Source organism: Thyridium curvatum (assembly GCF_004353045.1).
Source record: "Thyridium curvatum strain D216 chromosome Unknown NODE_71_length_214541_cov_85.463701, whole genome shotgun sequence".
NCBI classification, from domain to species: domain Eukaryota; kingdom Fungi; phylum Ascomycota; class Sordariomycetes; order Thyridiales; family Thyridiaceae; genus Thyridium; species Thyridium curvatum.
In genome coordinates this window covers 122,795-139,014 of record NW_022156826.1, presented here as the reverse complement: position 1 = coordinate 139,014, position 16,220 = coordinate 122,795, and the positions used below count along the sequence as shown (strand labels likewise).

General features: G+C 55.6%; 4 protein-coding genes across 4 annotated transcripts; 2 read left to right on the top strand and 2 right to left on the bottom strand.

The window, feature by feature from the left end:
- Positions 1–1,149: 1,149 nt before the first annotated feature.
- On the top strand, positions 1,150–2,715 carry E0L32_009629 (uncharacterized protein; the record flags this gene model as incomplete). Its single annotated transcript, XM_031144615.1, has 2 exons — positions 1,150–1,529; positions 1,587–2,715. The coding sequence occupies 2 exons, from the start codon at positions 1,150–1,152 to the stop codon at positions 2,713–2,715; spliced, it is 1,509 nt and encodes a 502-aa protein (XP_030990636.1).
- A 773-nt stretch (positions 2,716–3,488) lies between these two features.
- Positions 3,489–5,724, top strand: E0L32_009628 (uncharacterized protein; the record flags this gene model as incomplete). The annotated part of the gene is made up of 3 exons (XM_031144614.1): positions 3,489–4,028; positions 4,122–4,808; positions 4,876–5,724. The coding sequence occupies 3 exons, from the start codon at positions 3,489–3,491 to the stop codon at positions 5,722–5,724; spliced, it is 2,076 nt and encodes a 691-aa protein (XP_030990635.1).
- Positions 5,725–6,639: 915 nt separating this feature from the next.
- Positions 6,640–10,005, bottom strand: E0L32_009627 (uncharacterized protein; the record flags this gene model as incomplete). Its single annotated transcript, XM_031144613.1, has 2 exons — positions 6,640–8,032; positions 8,096–10,005. The coding sequence occupies 2 exons, from the start codon at positions 10,003–10,005 to the stop codon at positions 6,640–6,642; spliced, it is 3,303 nt and encodes a 1,100-aa protein (XP_030990634.1).
- A 1,251-nt stretch (positions 10,006–11,256) lies between these two features.
- On the bottom strand, positions 11,257–12,995 carry E0L32_009626 (uncharacterized protein; the record flags this gene model as incomplete). Its single annotated transcript, XM_031144612.1, has 5 exons — positions 11,257–11,372; positions 11,439–12,378; positions 12,440–12,784; positions 12,848–12,868; positions 12,927–12,995. The coding sequence occupies 5 exons, from the start codon at positions 12,993–12,995 to the stop codon at positions 11,257–11,259; spliced, it is 1,491 nt and encodes a 496-aa protein (XP_030990633.1).
- Positions 12,996–16,220: the final 3,225 nt, after the last annotated feature.

The following is a 16,220-nucleotide window of genomic DNA, read 5'->3' as shown; positions in this document are numbered from 1 at the left end:
AGTGTAACAAGCAAGAAATAGCTTAGCTGCACACAAGGATGTTGAGATGGCACAATCTTGTACATAAGGTAGGTATCTAGCTCGGTCCATCACCTCCTGCACCTGGTTAGAAGGGGAATATTATTAGGTGGTGAGGCGATGGCGCTATTAACGGAGGAGGAGCCTCTGCAGGGGAGAGGCGAAGGAATCCTGAATAGCATCAAGGAGCCGTCTATGTCTCCGCTGCTGTTTGACTACGGAGTAGGTGCAGAAAAGAAAGAACTGCTTTATATTCCGAGTTCTTGAGGAGAGATGATAATTGTGCAGGTGGCCCATTGCCCTTTGGTTGACTCGTTAGTTGGCGGCGGCATAGCATCCATTGAGAGATATAGGGGCCCTCAGTCTGAAATAGGTAGGTTAATGCAGGGCTGCTTCCGGTAACATCAATTTGCTCTGCGCCAAGTCTACCCTGTCGACCCCGTATTTAAGTGATTGGTCAGTCAAGGCGCACAGGAAATATATGGATGCTCTTGGCTTATTTACAATAGCAAAGCAAGGTGGAAGTCCATCTTCCGTGCAGTTGGGGGTGCCTTATTGCACCGTAGTGCAGTGCAAGTGCGGTGCAGTGTAAGTGACCTAGGAGCCTAGGTACCTAGGTAGGCCTGGAATGGTCCATGGATGGAACCCAGTGGACTTCCCTAGAGATCTTATCGTTGTTCTTATCGCCGACGCCACATTCATTCCCAGCCACAGACTGCCTCGGGATATGTAGCATCACGTGAGCGGTGACTGGCCAGGCCAATCACCAGCGGCTGCTTTCTCTGGCGCGCCCCGTCACGCTCTTGTCATGGCTAACTAATCGCCATCAAAAGTTTCCCCCAGTCTCCCAGTCCTCACAAAGACCCTGTCTTTGAACGACCTCTTCCTCCTCCCCCAGACTTCTGAAAATCAACAGGACCTTGACCGAGCGAGACCGCGCGCCTTTATATCTCATCGCTGATCGCCGTCGACTTCGCATCTGCCACTGTTTCTGAGTTTTCTTATCCCCTCCAACTTCGTCGCGTACCAACCAAACAAGTCTCACGTACCTCTTATTTCGAATTGCTCCTGCGACCACAGCGCGCCACTCTCTCTCACCTCTGCCTGCCTCATCCGAGGCCATCTCACACCATGCCTGTCGAGATCGCGCTCAACACTCCGCTCGCGGAGGCGCTGAATAATGAGATCCAGCCCAAGCTCGTCGAGGCCGGCTGGGCCAGTGCCGATTCCGACGACACAAACCTGTCCGAATACATCATTCTGATGCTGGTCAACGGCAAGACACAAGGCGAAATCGCTACCGAACTACCCGAGCTGCTCGGTCTGGGCTCTGACGATCCAGCTGCGCAACAGTTTGCGCGATGGCTGTTCGAGCAGATCGATGTCCAGAACGCCAAGCTCAACGGCAGTCAGGACAATGCCATGGCATCACAAGCTGACGCTTCTGGTGGCGCTGGAGATGAGGACATGGACATGCATGTCGAGCCGTCAGGTCCCGGCGATCTGAATGCGTATGTTGCACACCGTGCATCACCCTTCCAAACTTCCCAACTAACTTCTTACTCTAGCCCCACTGGCCCCAAGGCGATGCGGAACAACAACAACAACCCTCGCGGTAACCGCGACAGGCGGATGCTGGGCCAAATAAACCGAGCTCTAGATCGCACTCACGATTCGTCGCTTCATCGGGTCCGTGGCCAGGCGGGCATCAACTCCCACAAGGCCCCGCCTAGCGGTCCGAGGATGGGTGTCGGTCGACAGCCTCGCAACGCCAATGGCAGGGCAGCTAACATCGCCCACGGTATGGCGATGGGCATGGGCATGGGCTCCGGCGGTCCTGGCATGAATGGCATGAACCCTTCGTGGAACATGATGGGCGGAGCTCAGTCGCCGCAGGCCATGGACATGTACGCGATCCTCGAGCAGCAATCCCGGATGATGCAGCAGATGCAGCAGCAGATGCAGCAGCAGATGATGCAACAAGGTGGTGGCAACTTCCGGCAGAACGGAAGGCCTCTTCAAGATCGCATCCGCAACCCCAACAAGCACAACTTCCGGGGAGGTCACCATCAGAACGGGCACCATAACCAGAACAAGCCCGCCACCGAGGGCGAGGATGTCGACATGAGCGGGGAGAAGCGCGAGCCTCTCAACCCCGACGAGTCCGTCTGCAAGTTCAACCTGCGCTGCACGAACAAGGACTGCAAGTTTGCTCACCAGTCCCCTGCCGCACCCCCTGGAACCGCAGTCGATGTGAAGGACGTCTGCACCTTCGGTGCAGCTTGCAAGAACCGCAAGTGTGTCGGCCGACATCCTTCCCCTGCTGCCAGGGAGGCCCACCAGAGCGAGCAGGACTGCAAGTTCTTCCCTCACTGCACCAACCCGCGCTGTCCTTTCCGCCACCCCAGCATGCCCCTCTGCCGCAACGGCGCCGATTGCTCCGTGGAGGGCTGCAAGTTCACCCACGTCCAGACGATGTGCAAGTTCAACCCGTGTACGAACCGGTATTGCTCGTTCAAGCACGAGGAAGGACAGCGAGGCACGTTCCAGGATAAGGTCTGGACAGCCGATGGTGCCAAGAGCCACGTTAGCGAGCGCAAGTTTGTCGATGAGAATGCTGCCGAGGAGAACATCATTCCTGACCAGCCTGACAATGCCATGGGCGACCACGAGGTTGCTCAAGATGCCATTGCTTAGGGCGCATGAGTCTAAGGGATCACGCACACGAGATGACGAGTTGAGTGCCAGTGATGGTTGATATTCAAAAAAGCTCAACGACGGATTTTCGGGCAGTGCATGTGATTGGTTACGGCGGAGGTATTCTGAGTCCTGTATTATATCCATTTTTGTCACGATCAGACGGGTCATGTAGGCCCATGAGAGGAAGGAAACGCGGTGAGAATGCATGGCGTTGGGTTGTGTGGATGAGAAAAAGCGGTGGCTTGCTTCCCAAAGGAAAGGGGTGACGGTCTACTATAGAGGAAGTGAATTATCAGGGCATAAAATGCCCGACTTGACCCAAAAGAAGGTCCGTTAGTTGACGCCGACGACGTAATATACACTCAAGTCGTCGTCGCTCTTCTCCAAACATTCATCAGTTCACTACTTATGCAATGTGATGTTTTGAAGTCCAAGTGATCCATGGATGGATGATTGCTGCTCAACACCAGGCTTACCTACCTCTTATTATCCAGAGGTGAGGCACTGGTCTTTTACGGAGGTTAGCGCTGCCTGTGGGCTGCTACAGAGCTCCACGACTCTAGCACTTAGGTTTAGTCCCGCCCGCATCCAGCCATATCGTATGCCGAATGTGGCGCCATCGGAAGATTTCCCCACTGTACCTCTTGTATCTGCTCAGTTGCACTGTTATATATGGGCTGTCTTTCCGTCCTGCGCTGGGAGGAATGCTTTTTGCGGCTCAATTGAGGTCGTAAAAGCATCCACGGCTACCTTTTGATCGCCACTGTGACATGGCCATGCCTCCCAGACTCCAGGACCGAGCTGTCTTGGCTCTGCTGAGGATATACGGCACCAGCACGCGCTGCCTGCAAGCGCGCCATGCCAGCCCGCGGCTCCCCATGCGGCAGGTGAGCTCGCTCGTAGCTCGCAGCGCCGGGTTTACCAGGACCGCAGCCTTCCCGGCAGGCGTCGAAGAGGGCCAGTCCTCGCCTGCGAGCCACGGCGGATCCCGGCGGAGCTATGCGTCGTCGACGAGCCCGGCCAAGCAGCAGCAGCAGCAGCAGCAGCAACAGCCGCCGCGGGAGATCGCGGTCTTGGGCGGCGGCCTGACGGGCCTGACGACCGCTTACTACCTCAACAAGTTTGTGCCGTCGGCCAAGGTCACGGTCTACGAGGCGAGCGACCGGCTCGGCGGGTGGGTGGACTCGCAGCGCTTCGCTGCCGAGGGCCGGGGGGGGTCCGAGGTGAAGGGCATCTTTGAGAGGGGACCCCGGGCGGTGCCGGCGCTGGGGCAGACGAACCGGTATGACGACTTGGTGCTGTACGAGCTGGTATGTTCTTCTTGTCCTGTCTTGTGTGTCTTTGTAGTTGGGCACCGAGAGAAGCAATGCCGTCTCTAACTCGTCTTTGTCTCTTCTTTCCAGGTCCAGGATCTCGGATTACAGACCGAGATGTTCAACATCCCGCGCGGCGAAGAAGGGCTTCCCAACCAATACATTTACTACCCAGACCACCTAGAGAACGTGAAGCTCAAGATGCCAACCAAGAATGACAGCCTCGCAACCTGGGTCGGGGCAGCAGTGAATATCCTTCACGCCGCACTGACAAGGCCCATCTTCAAGGGCGCGCCGACGGCCTTCGTGAACTTCGTCCTCGGCTACGGCAAGCGGTCGCCGGCCGGCCAGGCGTCGGGCGCGGTGGCGGACGAGTCCATCGGCGACTGGCTGCTGCGGCGCACGGGCCGGCGCGAACCCGTCGACAACATGGTCGGGGCCATGATGCACGGCATCTACGGCGGCGACGTCTGGAAGCTGAGCGTCTTCCAGTCCCCGATGCAGTCCATGTGGCTCAAGGACAACCTGCGCGGGCGCGGCAAGCTCGTTTTCGAGAAGGACCTCGACCTGTTCCAGGACCTGTACTACAACGGCGACGCCGAGTACAAGAAGATGGTCCGGAACAGCATGAACTTTGGGCTCATTGGCTTCAACGACGGGTTCGGCACCCTCACCGACGCCATCACCAGGCGGCTCAAGACCGACTCCAAGGTCAAGTTCAAGCTCGGCGAGCCGGTGACGGACATCTCGTATAACGAGCCCACAGGCAGGATAAAGGTACAGCCGCCTCAAGAATTTTAGTAGTTGGTGGGGAAAAAACAAGTATTGACTCTGTATTCTGTAGATCAAGACGTCCAAATCCAAAACAGGCGTCGCCTACGACAAGGTCATATCCACCATCCTCGCCAAGGACCTCTACGCCATCACCAACAACAAGCTCCCCTCGCTCCGCAACGAGCAGGCCACCTCCATCATGCTCGTCAACCTCTTCTACCCGAAGCGCGACCTCATCCGCCCCCACCGCGGGTTCGGCTACCTCGTCCCCTCGTCGGTGGCCTACGACCTCAACCCGGAGGGCGCCCTGGGCGTCATCTTCGACTCGGACCACCAGGACTTCATGCGCGGCGCCAACAACGCCGACGAGGTCCGCGGCACCAAGCTGACCGTCATGCTCGGCGGCCACCACTGGGACTGGCTGCCGCGCGACCGCTGGCCCTCGCGCGACGAGGCCGTGCTCATGGGCCGCGCCGTCGTCGCGCGCCACCTCGGCATCCCCCCCGACGAGCCGCTCGCTGCCGCCGGCGCCAAGCTCTGCTGGCAGTGCATCCCGCAGCAGCACGTCGGCCACACGACGCGCATGCAGGGCGCGCGCGGCGAGCTCGAGCGGGCCTTCCGCGGCGGGCTCGCCGTCGCCGGGCCCAGCTACACGCCGCCCGGGGTCCTGCCGTCGCTGCGGGCCGGGCGCGACGCCGCGATGGCGGCGGCCGGCAAGGGGTACCGGACGCACAAGGGCACGAGCCGGATGACGCACGTGGGCGAGACGGGGCTGGGGCAGTTCCGGGCCGGCGGCGAGGGCGAAGGAGAAGGAGAGGAAGCAGACGACGGGAGCAGCGACGGGGAGAGGGTCCTGCGGTCCGAGGTGCTGCCTTTCCGGCATGGGTATGCGCGGGGGCTGTATCCTGAGGATGAGTAGAGGATGGCTAAGGGGGGTTTTTGTGTGAGATGGCTGGGGGTGAGATGGGATCGGAAGAGGATGGCATGGCTATGGTGACTGGGGATGATGGGTGTCCCTGTGTATGAGTATAGTGAAATGGGGCTGTTGCTGCATATAAATTAGATGAAGAGCGTGCTTGTGTGGTCTTTGGGAATCTCATATAAACAAACCAGGAGTAGGGCATGATGGAGTTGTATGGCAAGATTCAATGTATATGAAGTGAGCTGAAGACTTACTTCATGTAAGGTACCTATCTATCATAAGCAAGAAGGAGCTCCATCCAGATATAAATCATGTCACGAATTCATGATCAACAGCATTTGGGTAAATTTTACTTCTTTGTTTTTATTTTTTTCTCGCCCAATAGTGATTATGAGGAGCTTGTTTGGGCAGGGTTTTGTTACATAAACACTCGGTGGTATGGTATCATCATGATGAAAAAAAGGTCTTGTCTGACCAGCCCTCGACCCCGATTCGCGCCTTTTGTCTCCGATGCAACCCGCTTCGGCTTTATCTACAAGGAGAAACTGTAAAGTGATATAAAAAAAAGTGAATATGCAAGGCAAATGCGCTTGCTGCTGTGTGCCTTGTATTGTGACACTGCTCGCCGAACCAGCCACGACTTCTGGGCCGGTGTGCAATCCGGAGCGTGCCCCCCGATGGCTCGCTCCGTGCTGTGCGCCTCCCGAGTCTGCCTCTGCGTCGGCAGCTCATCTCGCCCTTTGCAGATCAAGAGAGGCGTCCACGCCCATGGTACCCCTCCCGTTGTCTCGCGAAGACACTGACTGCAGTGGGGTGTGTACGTGTCGAAATAAGATAATGTGTACGGTGTGTATATGACGGGGTTATGTCGAGGCTCCAGTACTTTCCATCAGTTGGAGTGTGTGTGTGCCCTCACGTCAGATCAACAACGTCCGGCTGGGGCTCAGGAGGGCGCGCATGTGCAGCCTTGCTCGGCCTCGACTGCTGCTTCTTGGGGGCCGGCCCTGCCTGCTGCTGCGGCTGTGCGGTAGCCGCCACCGGCGGAGGAGGAGGTGCCGTCCCCACCAGAGCCCGGACAGCCTCATCGACCGCGTCGAGCAACGGCCCGATGCCGTCCTCTGGCCGAGCAGCCGCGGCCGTATTGAGGCCCGTCCAGCGTGGACCGCTGCCACCCCAGACCTTCTTGAGAGCGTTGTCAAACTCGTCGCCCGCGCCGCTAGAGAGCTGGGCGGCGGTTCTGCGCCGCTCTACGGACCACCAGGTGGTTGATCTACGCATGCGGAGGCGCAGAGACAGGTCGAGCTGGCGCTTCTGAGTAATCTGCGGCGATGGAAGCCGGTAACGGAGACCCATCCAGTTCACCGAGCGAGGGAAGACGGCGAAGGAGCCATCTCCGTTGGCATCGATCGGTCTCCAGGCGTCGTCGATCTTGTCCAGCGCGGTGAGTAGGGGAAGAGTGGCGGATAGAACGGACGGGAGATAGCCAAAAGTCTGCGGGTCGTTGACGACTTGCACCAGGAAGTCGTATATGCGCAGGTGCGGGTTGCCCTTCTCCAATTCAATCCGGATGCCGTCCTCGGCAGCCAGGTCGAGTACAACACGCCATCGTTTGGCTGCCGCGGTTCCGGAATCATTTGCTTGCGCTGGCGCTCCATATGTGAAGACAACCTGGCGTAATGTGACGGACTCGCACTCGATGCCTTGGCTGCCCTTCTGAACATTGTCCAGGAAGTCTACCAATCGGACTATAGATTGCAACCGGACAATGAGCATGTCAATGACGGACTTGCCGATCTCTGATCGAAGTGTCAGACAAAACTCGCCAGTGCGGTGGTTGAAGGCGACATCGTGGTCCACCTTGCCCTGCAGGAGGCTGAACTTCTTGCGGTCAGTGACAACGAGCCTGGCCTCCGTGATGCCTGTATTGCGCTGCAAGCTCGACTTGCCGCTGCGAGCGGCAGACGCATCGGCACTGATGCCCTTGAAGAGTATCCGCACCGAATTCAACGCCCACGGATGCCGACCCAGAGGGTCTGAGGAACTTGTCCTGTAGGACAACAGCTCGGCCAAGCTAACATGTATCACCGGGAAGCGCGACTTGGTTGTCAAATAGGGGTTATTGGCCGCACTTTGGAAGTTCTTGATGCGCTTCGCTCTCAGATCGCGCATGTCGCTGATCTGAGATATGATCCCTGAGACGAAGGCGTTGAAGTTGCTGAAGAAGGGATCTTGAAGATTTGGCTGTGCCGGGTTCTGCGGCAGGGGCACATAGAACCCTACGGCTGGTCCTGATTGGCTGTTCACCCTAGACGTCACGGTCAGCATTCTTGTTTCTGAAATCAAGTAGATTCACGGGGATCACACTTACAACTCAATCAACCACCACCTGTCCCCGCTCAAACTCAGACTGACCATGATGTGCCACTTCGAGTCCCAATCCTGCCTCTTGTACCAGACAGCTTGGTAGTTCTCACGAGTGTTGACTATTGGTCGCAGTGCATCTGGCTTAACGGGGCTGCGGGTGGCGATCCAACCGAAGCTCTTGGCACGCCGATTGAGTTCCTCAGTAGCGAACAGACATCGGATACCATCGAGCGCATTGACTCCATCCTCGGCAGGATCCTTCCCGCTGAGATTCAGGCGGTGTTCGCCTTGGGCAACTATGCGAGAATGAGGCCCCAGGGCAAAGGAGCCTGTAATAGGGTCTATTCTCGCGATAGCCTGGTCCTGATAAGTCATCTGCACCTCCAAGAACGAGTCCATCGGCTCCGTCCGAGAGATGTGCAAACGCAAGGCTGCTTGTCGCTGCGCAAAACGAGGCTTGATTGACAGCCTGTCGTGTATCGTGGACAGAATGTGCTCGGTATGCCTGGCAATGACGGCCTTAAGCAGACTCTCCGCCGAGATCTTCTCGGTATCGAATGGTATGTCTGCATTTTTTACCTCCACATTGTCTCTGAACCACCTTATGCTTAGTCGGCTCGTTGTCCTCTCATCTGCGTCGCGGCCGGCGGTTTTCCCGCTGTGGACGCCAATTATGATCCAGCTCTTGAGGTTGTCGCGAGGCTTAGAGGCCCAGTACTGGATCGCAAGAGCACGATTCAGGGGCTCAACCTTGAGTGTGTCGATCCACCGTCCTTGCCGTAGCTCGAGAGCTTGCCGCTTGAGCTCGTTGATCTTGTGAGTTAGGACGTACTCGTGTAGAAATTTGTAGCAGCCCGGTAAGCCTTCTGAGCCAAGGACGTCGTTAACTTTCCCCTCTAAGAAGGACCGAAGGGCCTCGGAAGGCTCGGAAGGGGCCGGTGAGAAGCAGAATCGAAAATCGAGAAACCATAGTTGTTTCTCAAAGTCCTCGTCGGCGATGGTCAGATCCACCTCAAACTCGCCCTTCACTCTGAAAGTTACCCGGCCAGAAGCGATGCTGTAGTCTCTGAAGAAATAGGGTATGGTGTCGTGATCTTCCAGGTTCAGCCGCAAGGACAAGAGCGTGTTGATGTTGTCCATCCATTTCAGTTGCTCCTTCGGGTCGATCGGGGGCGGCGCTATGTAGTCTAGATCGGCTAACCACGGTACGTCGCCATCTGAAAGTACTTGAAGAGCAGTCTTTAGATCCGGGCTTGGCAGTCTCGCAAAAGTCAAGTTCCTCTTCAGGTCCATCATGTTCGACAAGGCGTTGTCGTGTGTCTGCATTTGGCCCATCAAATATCCCTTCAGGTCGATCAGCTTGCTGACCTGTTCTGCTTTCTTACTCCACTCGATTATAACCAACGCCTTGACCCAGTTACTATGTTCGTTTTGTACGAAGTTCAGGAACGCCCTCTTCTTCTCCAGGTTAGCCGCAGACTCGTCGTTATCGAGAGCATAGGTCTCGGTGGTGCCATTCAAGGCGGCGGCCGGCATAGGCTTTTGCGCCATCTCGATGATTTTCTCCTGCAGAGCATTATGTGACCTCTGCGCAAGCCGCGACAGCAGAAAACTGAGTGGTACAAAGTTATCGGTGATGTGCTGGATCTCGTCCGGAAGGTCGTTCATGCGAGCCCGTCTCTCTTCAGGAGCCTCGCCGTCGAGTGGATCCTTTTGCCGGTCCGCGGTGGGCGCGGCGCTGCCGCCGTCGCCGTTCATAGCCGCCGGCTTGGTCTGGTCCTTTTCTGCAGCTGGTTTCTTCTTCTCGGGGGAAGGATTTCGACTGAGAGGCGATGCGCCGTTAACGCCATTGAGCCTCGAGAAGTCTCTGTCGTGGTTGGTAGGAGCTATGCCATTTTGTGCGCCGTTCTCCATCGTGGCGGCTCCAGCCTCCCGCGCGAACAACCTCCTTTGTCCTCCTGTGTCCAATTCGGTGTGCCCACCCCAGACACCCCCAGGCAGGCAGGCAGGTGTTGTTGTCTTTGTTTGCAGGCACGGGACCGGGTGTGTGGCGTCTCTATCGTATAAATCGTTCCATGGAAGGCCTTTGTCGAAGCCGGGCTAGGATGCGCTGCCCGTCATTGACCTCAGCAAGGAGCAGGCTGATGTCGCAAAGGTGAGCGATACCCAAGGCCGGATCACAACGCGACGCGCGAAGCGGAAGGCGACAGACTGGAGGGAATCGAGAATGGTCCCAAATCGCAAGTACACACACGGTGAGATCCGGAATACTCTTTGTGCCGTATGCGCTCTCCTCTCATACGACCAGCGTCGATCTCTGGAGGCGGAACGCTTTGCGCAAAAGAAATGAACGTGATGACAAGGGTGAGACTATTGGGTGGTGGTCCTGGTACTTTTTCCTGGACGCAGCCAGGGCGGGCGGCGGCTGAGGGAACGAGCACCAAGACACATGCAGTCACGTGATTTCGGCCAACCGAGGATTGCCTCCTGCCTGGAAGCCACCTAAGTACCTGGAAGGTACAAACACCACTTCCATGTAGGTAAGGTAGGTACCTCATCATGGGAGAGCATGACTCTTGGCCCCAAGCTCAACAACCCCAATAGATACATACTTTAGGTAATGTAGATTGATTTCCTGCACCCCAGTATGAATAGAGCCTGCGTGCTCTCCCAGTAGATGCACTCGTCATATGCCTCGATGCTCCCGGCTCTTGGTCCAGTCAACATTCACAATGGACCAACCACCACAAGTCACCCAGCTGTACCGAGACCCAAGGTTAGGTATATATGAATTTCATTGCCATCCAGTCGTGACTGAAGGAATAATAACACTGCCGTAATAGAAACTAATGACGAAATAAAATGTACTCCGGACGTGTGTCGTGAAGCAAGCCCGAAATGCCTCCCATGAACCTGGAATCAGTAGCAGGAATTGTACCCCAATGTTGCCGAATAGGATCCCTTATTTTTTGCTTTTCAACGGTCTAAAACAGTCGCTCCCCCGTTGCACACATTAAATGCTGTGTGGGTATCTGAGGCCCAGCCCCCATCTCGTTGATCATTCGCAGGATGATCCGCTTAACTGTGTCGAGGCCGTCTATCAACAAAAAAGTCCGCTCAAGGCAGCACCGGGCCAAGGAACCCTGTCCACCGACATCCTACTACTTACAACTTGTTGGGCTGCAGAGCCGAGGTGGTCGGCCACTGGTAGCCAGCCGCATCGCTGAACCGGTAACCGTACGAGGCAGTGAAGTCGTCCAGAACAGCAGGACCGCGAGAGCCTAGTCAGCGTGCAAAGTCAGTATATTGAGTTTTCTGTAGTGTGAGACGTCTCCGCCATGGCTTACCGTAAGGATACTCCATAGGAATGATCTCCTTGTTGTCATCGAGATAGTGAAGCAGAGGGGTGAAGATCCTCCAGCTAGCATCGAGTTCGTCGTCACGGACAAAGTTGGAGTGATCGCCCTTGAGGCAGTCCAAGATGAGCGACTCGTAGGCCTCGGGGATCTTCAGATCCGAGAATCGTCGTCGGTAGGTCAGGTCGAGCTCCGTCACAACGGTCTGCATGCTTAGGCCGGGCAGCTTCGAGTTCATCTTGATGTACACACTCTCGTTGGGCTGAATCCGCATGACCAGCTCGTTTCGTGGAATATCCTTGAAGATTCCAGACGTCACGTCCTTGAATTGGATTCTGATCTCGGTCTTCTGCTCGTTGAGTGCCTTGCCAGCCTTCATGATGAAAGGCACGCCGTCCCATCGCTCATTCTTAATGTAAGCCACGAGCGCGCAGAAGGTAGGGCACCGCGAATCCTTAGGGACAGTGTCATCCTCCTTGTACGAAGGCTTGCTGCCGTCCAGAGATCGGCCGTACTGGCCGATAATGACGTTCTTGGGCTCGATCGCAGGGATGGCGCGGAGTACCCTGACCTTCTCGTCACGGATGTCCTCTGCCGAGAACGAGATGGGCCTCTCCATGGCGAGAAGAGTAAGAACTTGGAGCAGATGGTTCTGCATGACATCACGGATGATGCCGAACTCGTCGAAGTAGCCGCCACGCCCCTCGGTACCGAACGGCTCCTTGAAGGAGATCTGCACATTGTCGATGTTGTTCCTGTTCCAAGTTGCGCCGAGGAAAGAGTTACCAAAACGGAGGATGAGAATATTCTTGACCATTTCTTTGCCAAGGTAGTGGTCAATACGGTACAGCTCGTCCTCCTTCCAGTCAGGCTCCAGGGATTTCTGCAGCTCGCGGGAGCTGGCAAGATCCTTCCCGAACGGTTTCTCGACCTAGCAACGGGGTAAGCAACCACGGGCATGAGATGGAGGCAGGAGATATGTTGGGACTTACAATCACGCGCGCCACGCCGTTCTTGGGGTAGCAGATCTTCTTTAGGTGCTGAGAGACAATGGTGAAGACGCTGGGGGGGAGAGCCATGTAGAATAGCCGGTGTGACTCCTTTCGACCGCCCTCAAGCTCTTCCAGGTGCTTCGTCAGTTGCTGGAAAGAGTCGTCTCGGTCGTATTGACCGGAGACATATGTGCACAGGGAGCAGAACTCCTCCAGCTGCTGCTCCATATCCTTGGTGGGAGTCTTGATGTAGGAACGGATTCTTCGAATGTACTCGTCGTGGTCCATTTTCGTCCTGGCATAGCCCACAATCTTGATGTCTTTAGGAAGGAATTGATTGCGGAACTTGTGACGGGGTTAGGCTTGGCCCATGGCACATATCAGCGAGGCAGGCGGGGAGGGACCTACAAGACCGAATAGGGCGGGATACTATTGAGTCTCGGTTAGCCATAATGGAATTGCAGAAGGGATGGCATCCTCGACTTACCGTCTTCTTCTTGGCAAGATCACCAGAAGCGCCGAGAACGACGATGATGGTGTTCTCCTTCAGCTCCATTGGACTGGTTGGATGGATATGTCAGCTTGTGGACAAGTACTCGTAACGGGCACAGGGAAAGGCGGATCGAGAAAGGAGACAGGGCCCAAGCAAGGATCAGACAATGCCATAGTACGCTCTTGATCAATGCGAAAACAGAAGCCTGTTTGGCAGATAGGAGTCGGCAGCGAGGGCGGGCAGCTTGGTGGATAGAGTGACGACAGGCTGTGATGATTAATGGTGGGGTTGACAGAAACTCACGCTGAAGCGGGATGTAGGTCTGACGCCATCTCAGCTAGGTCGAGCTATGCGACTGTATCGATGGCTCTTGGAGATAGTACAAGGTCGAATGAGAGGAGCTTTTGAGGTGTGAAGCTGAGGGACACAAAAAAAATATCGCGAGATCTGAGCAGTGGAAAGTTGGAAGTCCGGGAATCGGTGTTAGAGGGTGCTCTTATCGTGACAGAGGTGCGGATTCTATGAGCTAAGCAAAGATGTTGAGCAATGAGGGCGGGCGGCTTGGCGGGGGAGCTCTTGACTAGCTCCTGCATACCTACCTAGGTAGGTAGGAGGGTCGTCACCTACCGCTACCTGTTACCCTTGCAGCCAGGACGGGACTCGGTGCAGCGAGGATCAATCCATGGCTGGCAAGCTGCCCAGGTGGCTGTAATCGTCCCGCTTTTGTGGTTCTTCCACGGGGTTAAGACGTAACTTTCTGCGAATAATGCAGAGCGACACACACGAGGTCCAAATGGATGGATGTAAGCCTCACCTTCACCCGCCTGAGTGTGCCTCCGCTGCCTCCGCTCGTCTCTGAAGCTCTTCTGATTGATAAAAGATGCCTACCAGGAAGCAATTGCTTACAGATCAACTGCATGCGACACTCGCAACCACCCTTCCGACTCCATCCCTGTCTATTGGGTCCATTGCAGCCTTCCCATTCCATTGCTGTTTCCGACGTAGACAGTCTAAGCAAGTACCGTATTGCGTCATTAAAAGACCCGGCGCGGATATCTGCCAGATGGCTTTCCCTTTTTTTTTTTTTCCTTCCCTGGCTGGCAAGGTTCACCCACGGCTCCTGCTGCAACCTGCAGCTAGCTCTACACAAACGTCCGGCCGGTGAAAACCTTCAGGCCTATGTTCCGGGTTCCGGTGTGCCTCACCCCCAGGACTCTCAATATTACTTCTCAGAATTGTTCAGCTTCAACCCCCCCACACGGGCCATCCCCCCCCCCTTTGCTCAGATTTACCGCTTCGTTGAGGCCATCTAGGAATCCATTTCAGCCGGTTCCGGCAGGCCGTCCACATCATACGCCTCAAACATCCCCCCTTCTCCTCCTCCTCCTCCTCTTCCCCCTCTTCGCATCCTCTATCACACCGTCTGGGCCCTGGTAGGTAGGCCCGAAGACGTGTCATGTCTCGGAGCTCCAGGCGAGATGGAGGTTGGGATAGGATGCAAGACCCCCATCAACCTTGGCGGGGCGCACCCCTGTACGAATAAGGTGCATCACCCTAATGGGAGGCTGCTTTTCCGGGTCCGCGCTTGGCTGCTGGTGGAAAAACGCAGCACAGCTTGACATTGCATCGATGCTCTTCGTGGCTAAATTAGTGGTTCCCACTGCCCAATCCAAAGGAATTGTTGCAGCACTTGTTACATGTGTGTGTGACAAACATCTCGTCACAGAAGACACGCTTCGGCATCCGAGAACCAAGAGCCAGACGCTCCCGTTTTCGAGATGTCTCTGGAGGAGAGGTCAAGGATTACTGGCTGCCTCACCACGAGGGAAGATGACACCACAGAATTTGGATTTCACAGTCACAACTACTTGTAATGCAACTAGCAAGGATGGCACTACTTGCGGCTGTTCCGCCGCCATCACTCCGAGATCCAGAATTCTCCATACGACCACAGTCAAGGTTGGTATGGGGTAGCCTCTACCCTGCTTAGTACAAAAGAAATACCGCATTTCAATATTTCAGTGACTGGATAGTTGCTTCTCTTTCCTTTATCGGAGCTCCCAAGCGCATCTCAGCGCCGCAAATGCAGACTGCCGATGTCGTTTGGATACCAGACCGCCGCCGGACAATGTTTAGGGCGGGCGGACCTCAGAACAGATTCGGACAGGCCTCGAAAATACTCCAGGCCGCCGCTGGGGCATGTCCGGACAATTGCGTTCGGAGTTGCCCTCCTTACAAGTCCATACGTAGGAGAATCTGAATTGCTACGCTCGAAGGACAGACAGCCGTCTTGCCATCAGAATTTCGAGGATCCAGATGGACTTGACGCAATTCTCTTGCACAGGAGCAAACCTGGGACTTGAGAAGCGCGAGTAAAGATTTGACGCAAATCGAGGTTCAACTCGGAGAAAAGCGGCCCAGTGAAAGTAACTGACAAATCTATTTCTACGGCATCCGACTAGAACATCTGGGACACTGGCCAGAATTGGAGGCAGGGTATAATTATCGTCCAGAGGGTCAGATTGGTAACTGTTTCTCGAACTGGGATTCTTCCCCTGTTTTCCTACTGCCTGGAACCCGTGAATCTCCTGTCCGTAGAACCGGGCCACCACAACTCCCGAACATGAGATGACACATTTACTTGTCACTCGCTCCCAAAGTCCTCCTCGCCTTAGCGTTTGACACTCTCCTCCACAGTAAAAGTGGCTTTACCGCTCCAATGGGGGATCACTTCATCAGACTTGCGGACTGGAGTCATCTTGTCACTCTGACGAACAATCATTTTCATCAATACGTGGCCAACCATTTACAATGAAGCAAGTAGATCGATGCGATATTCTGACTCTTACTTGTCGGCAAGAGGTCTGGAGAAGATGAGAACTCAATTTTTTGGTCCATTCGGGTGTTTCGAAGATCAAACCAGCGCAGCCAATCATCATCACCAGTGGCAATCGGTACGGTTGACTAAGAAGAGGCTCGAGCCACATTTCAGCCACCGGTTTCTCCAGCCACCCCAACTTCTTCCAATTTCCCAGACCACGTGACTCATTTTGAGCGCACAGACCAGAGGCTTTAGGGCTTTCCAAGCCCTTAGCCGAAATCCAAAAATTTGGTGAAGGCCTGATTCGCAACGTGCATCAAGAAATCCAACCCATCGCCAACACCGCCAAACGCGACGACCGACAACCCGCCAGCAGAAGAGTCTTTTCAGTAAGACATTTTCGCTGACACTCCTTCTCATCGTGGCACGGACAGACCGGTAGAGGGAATCACATCATCATCATCAAA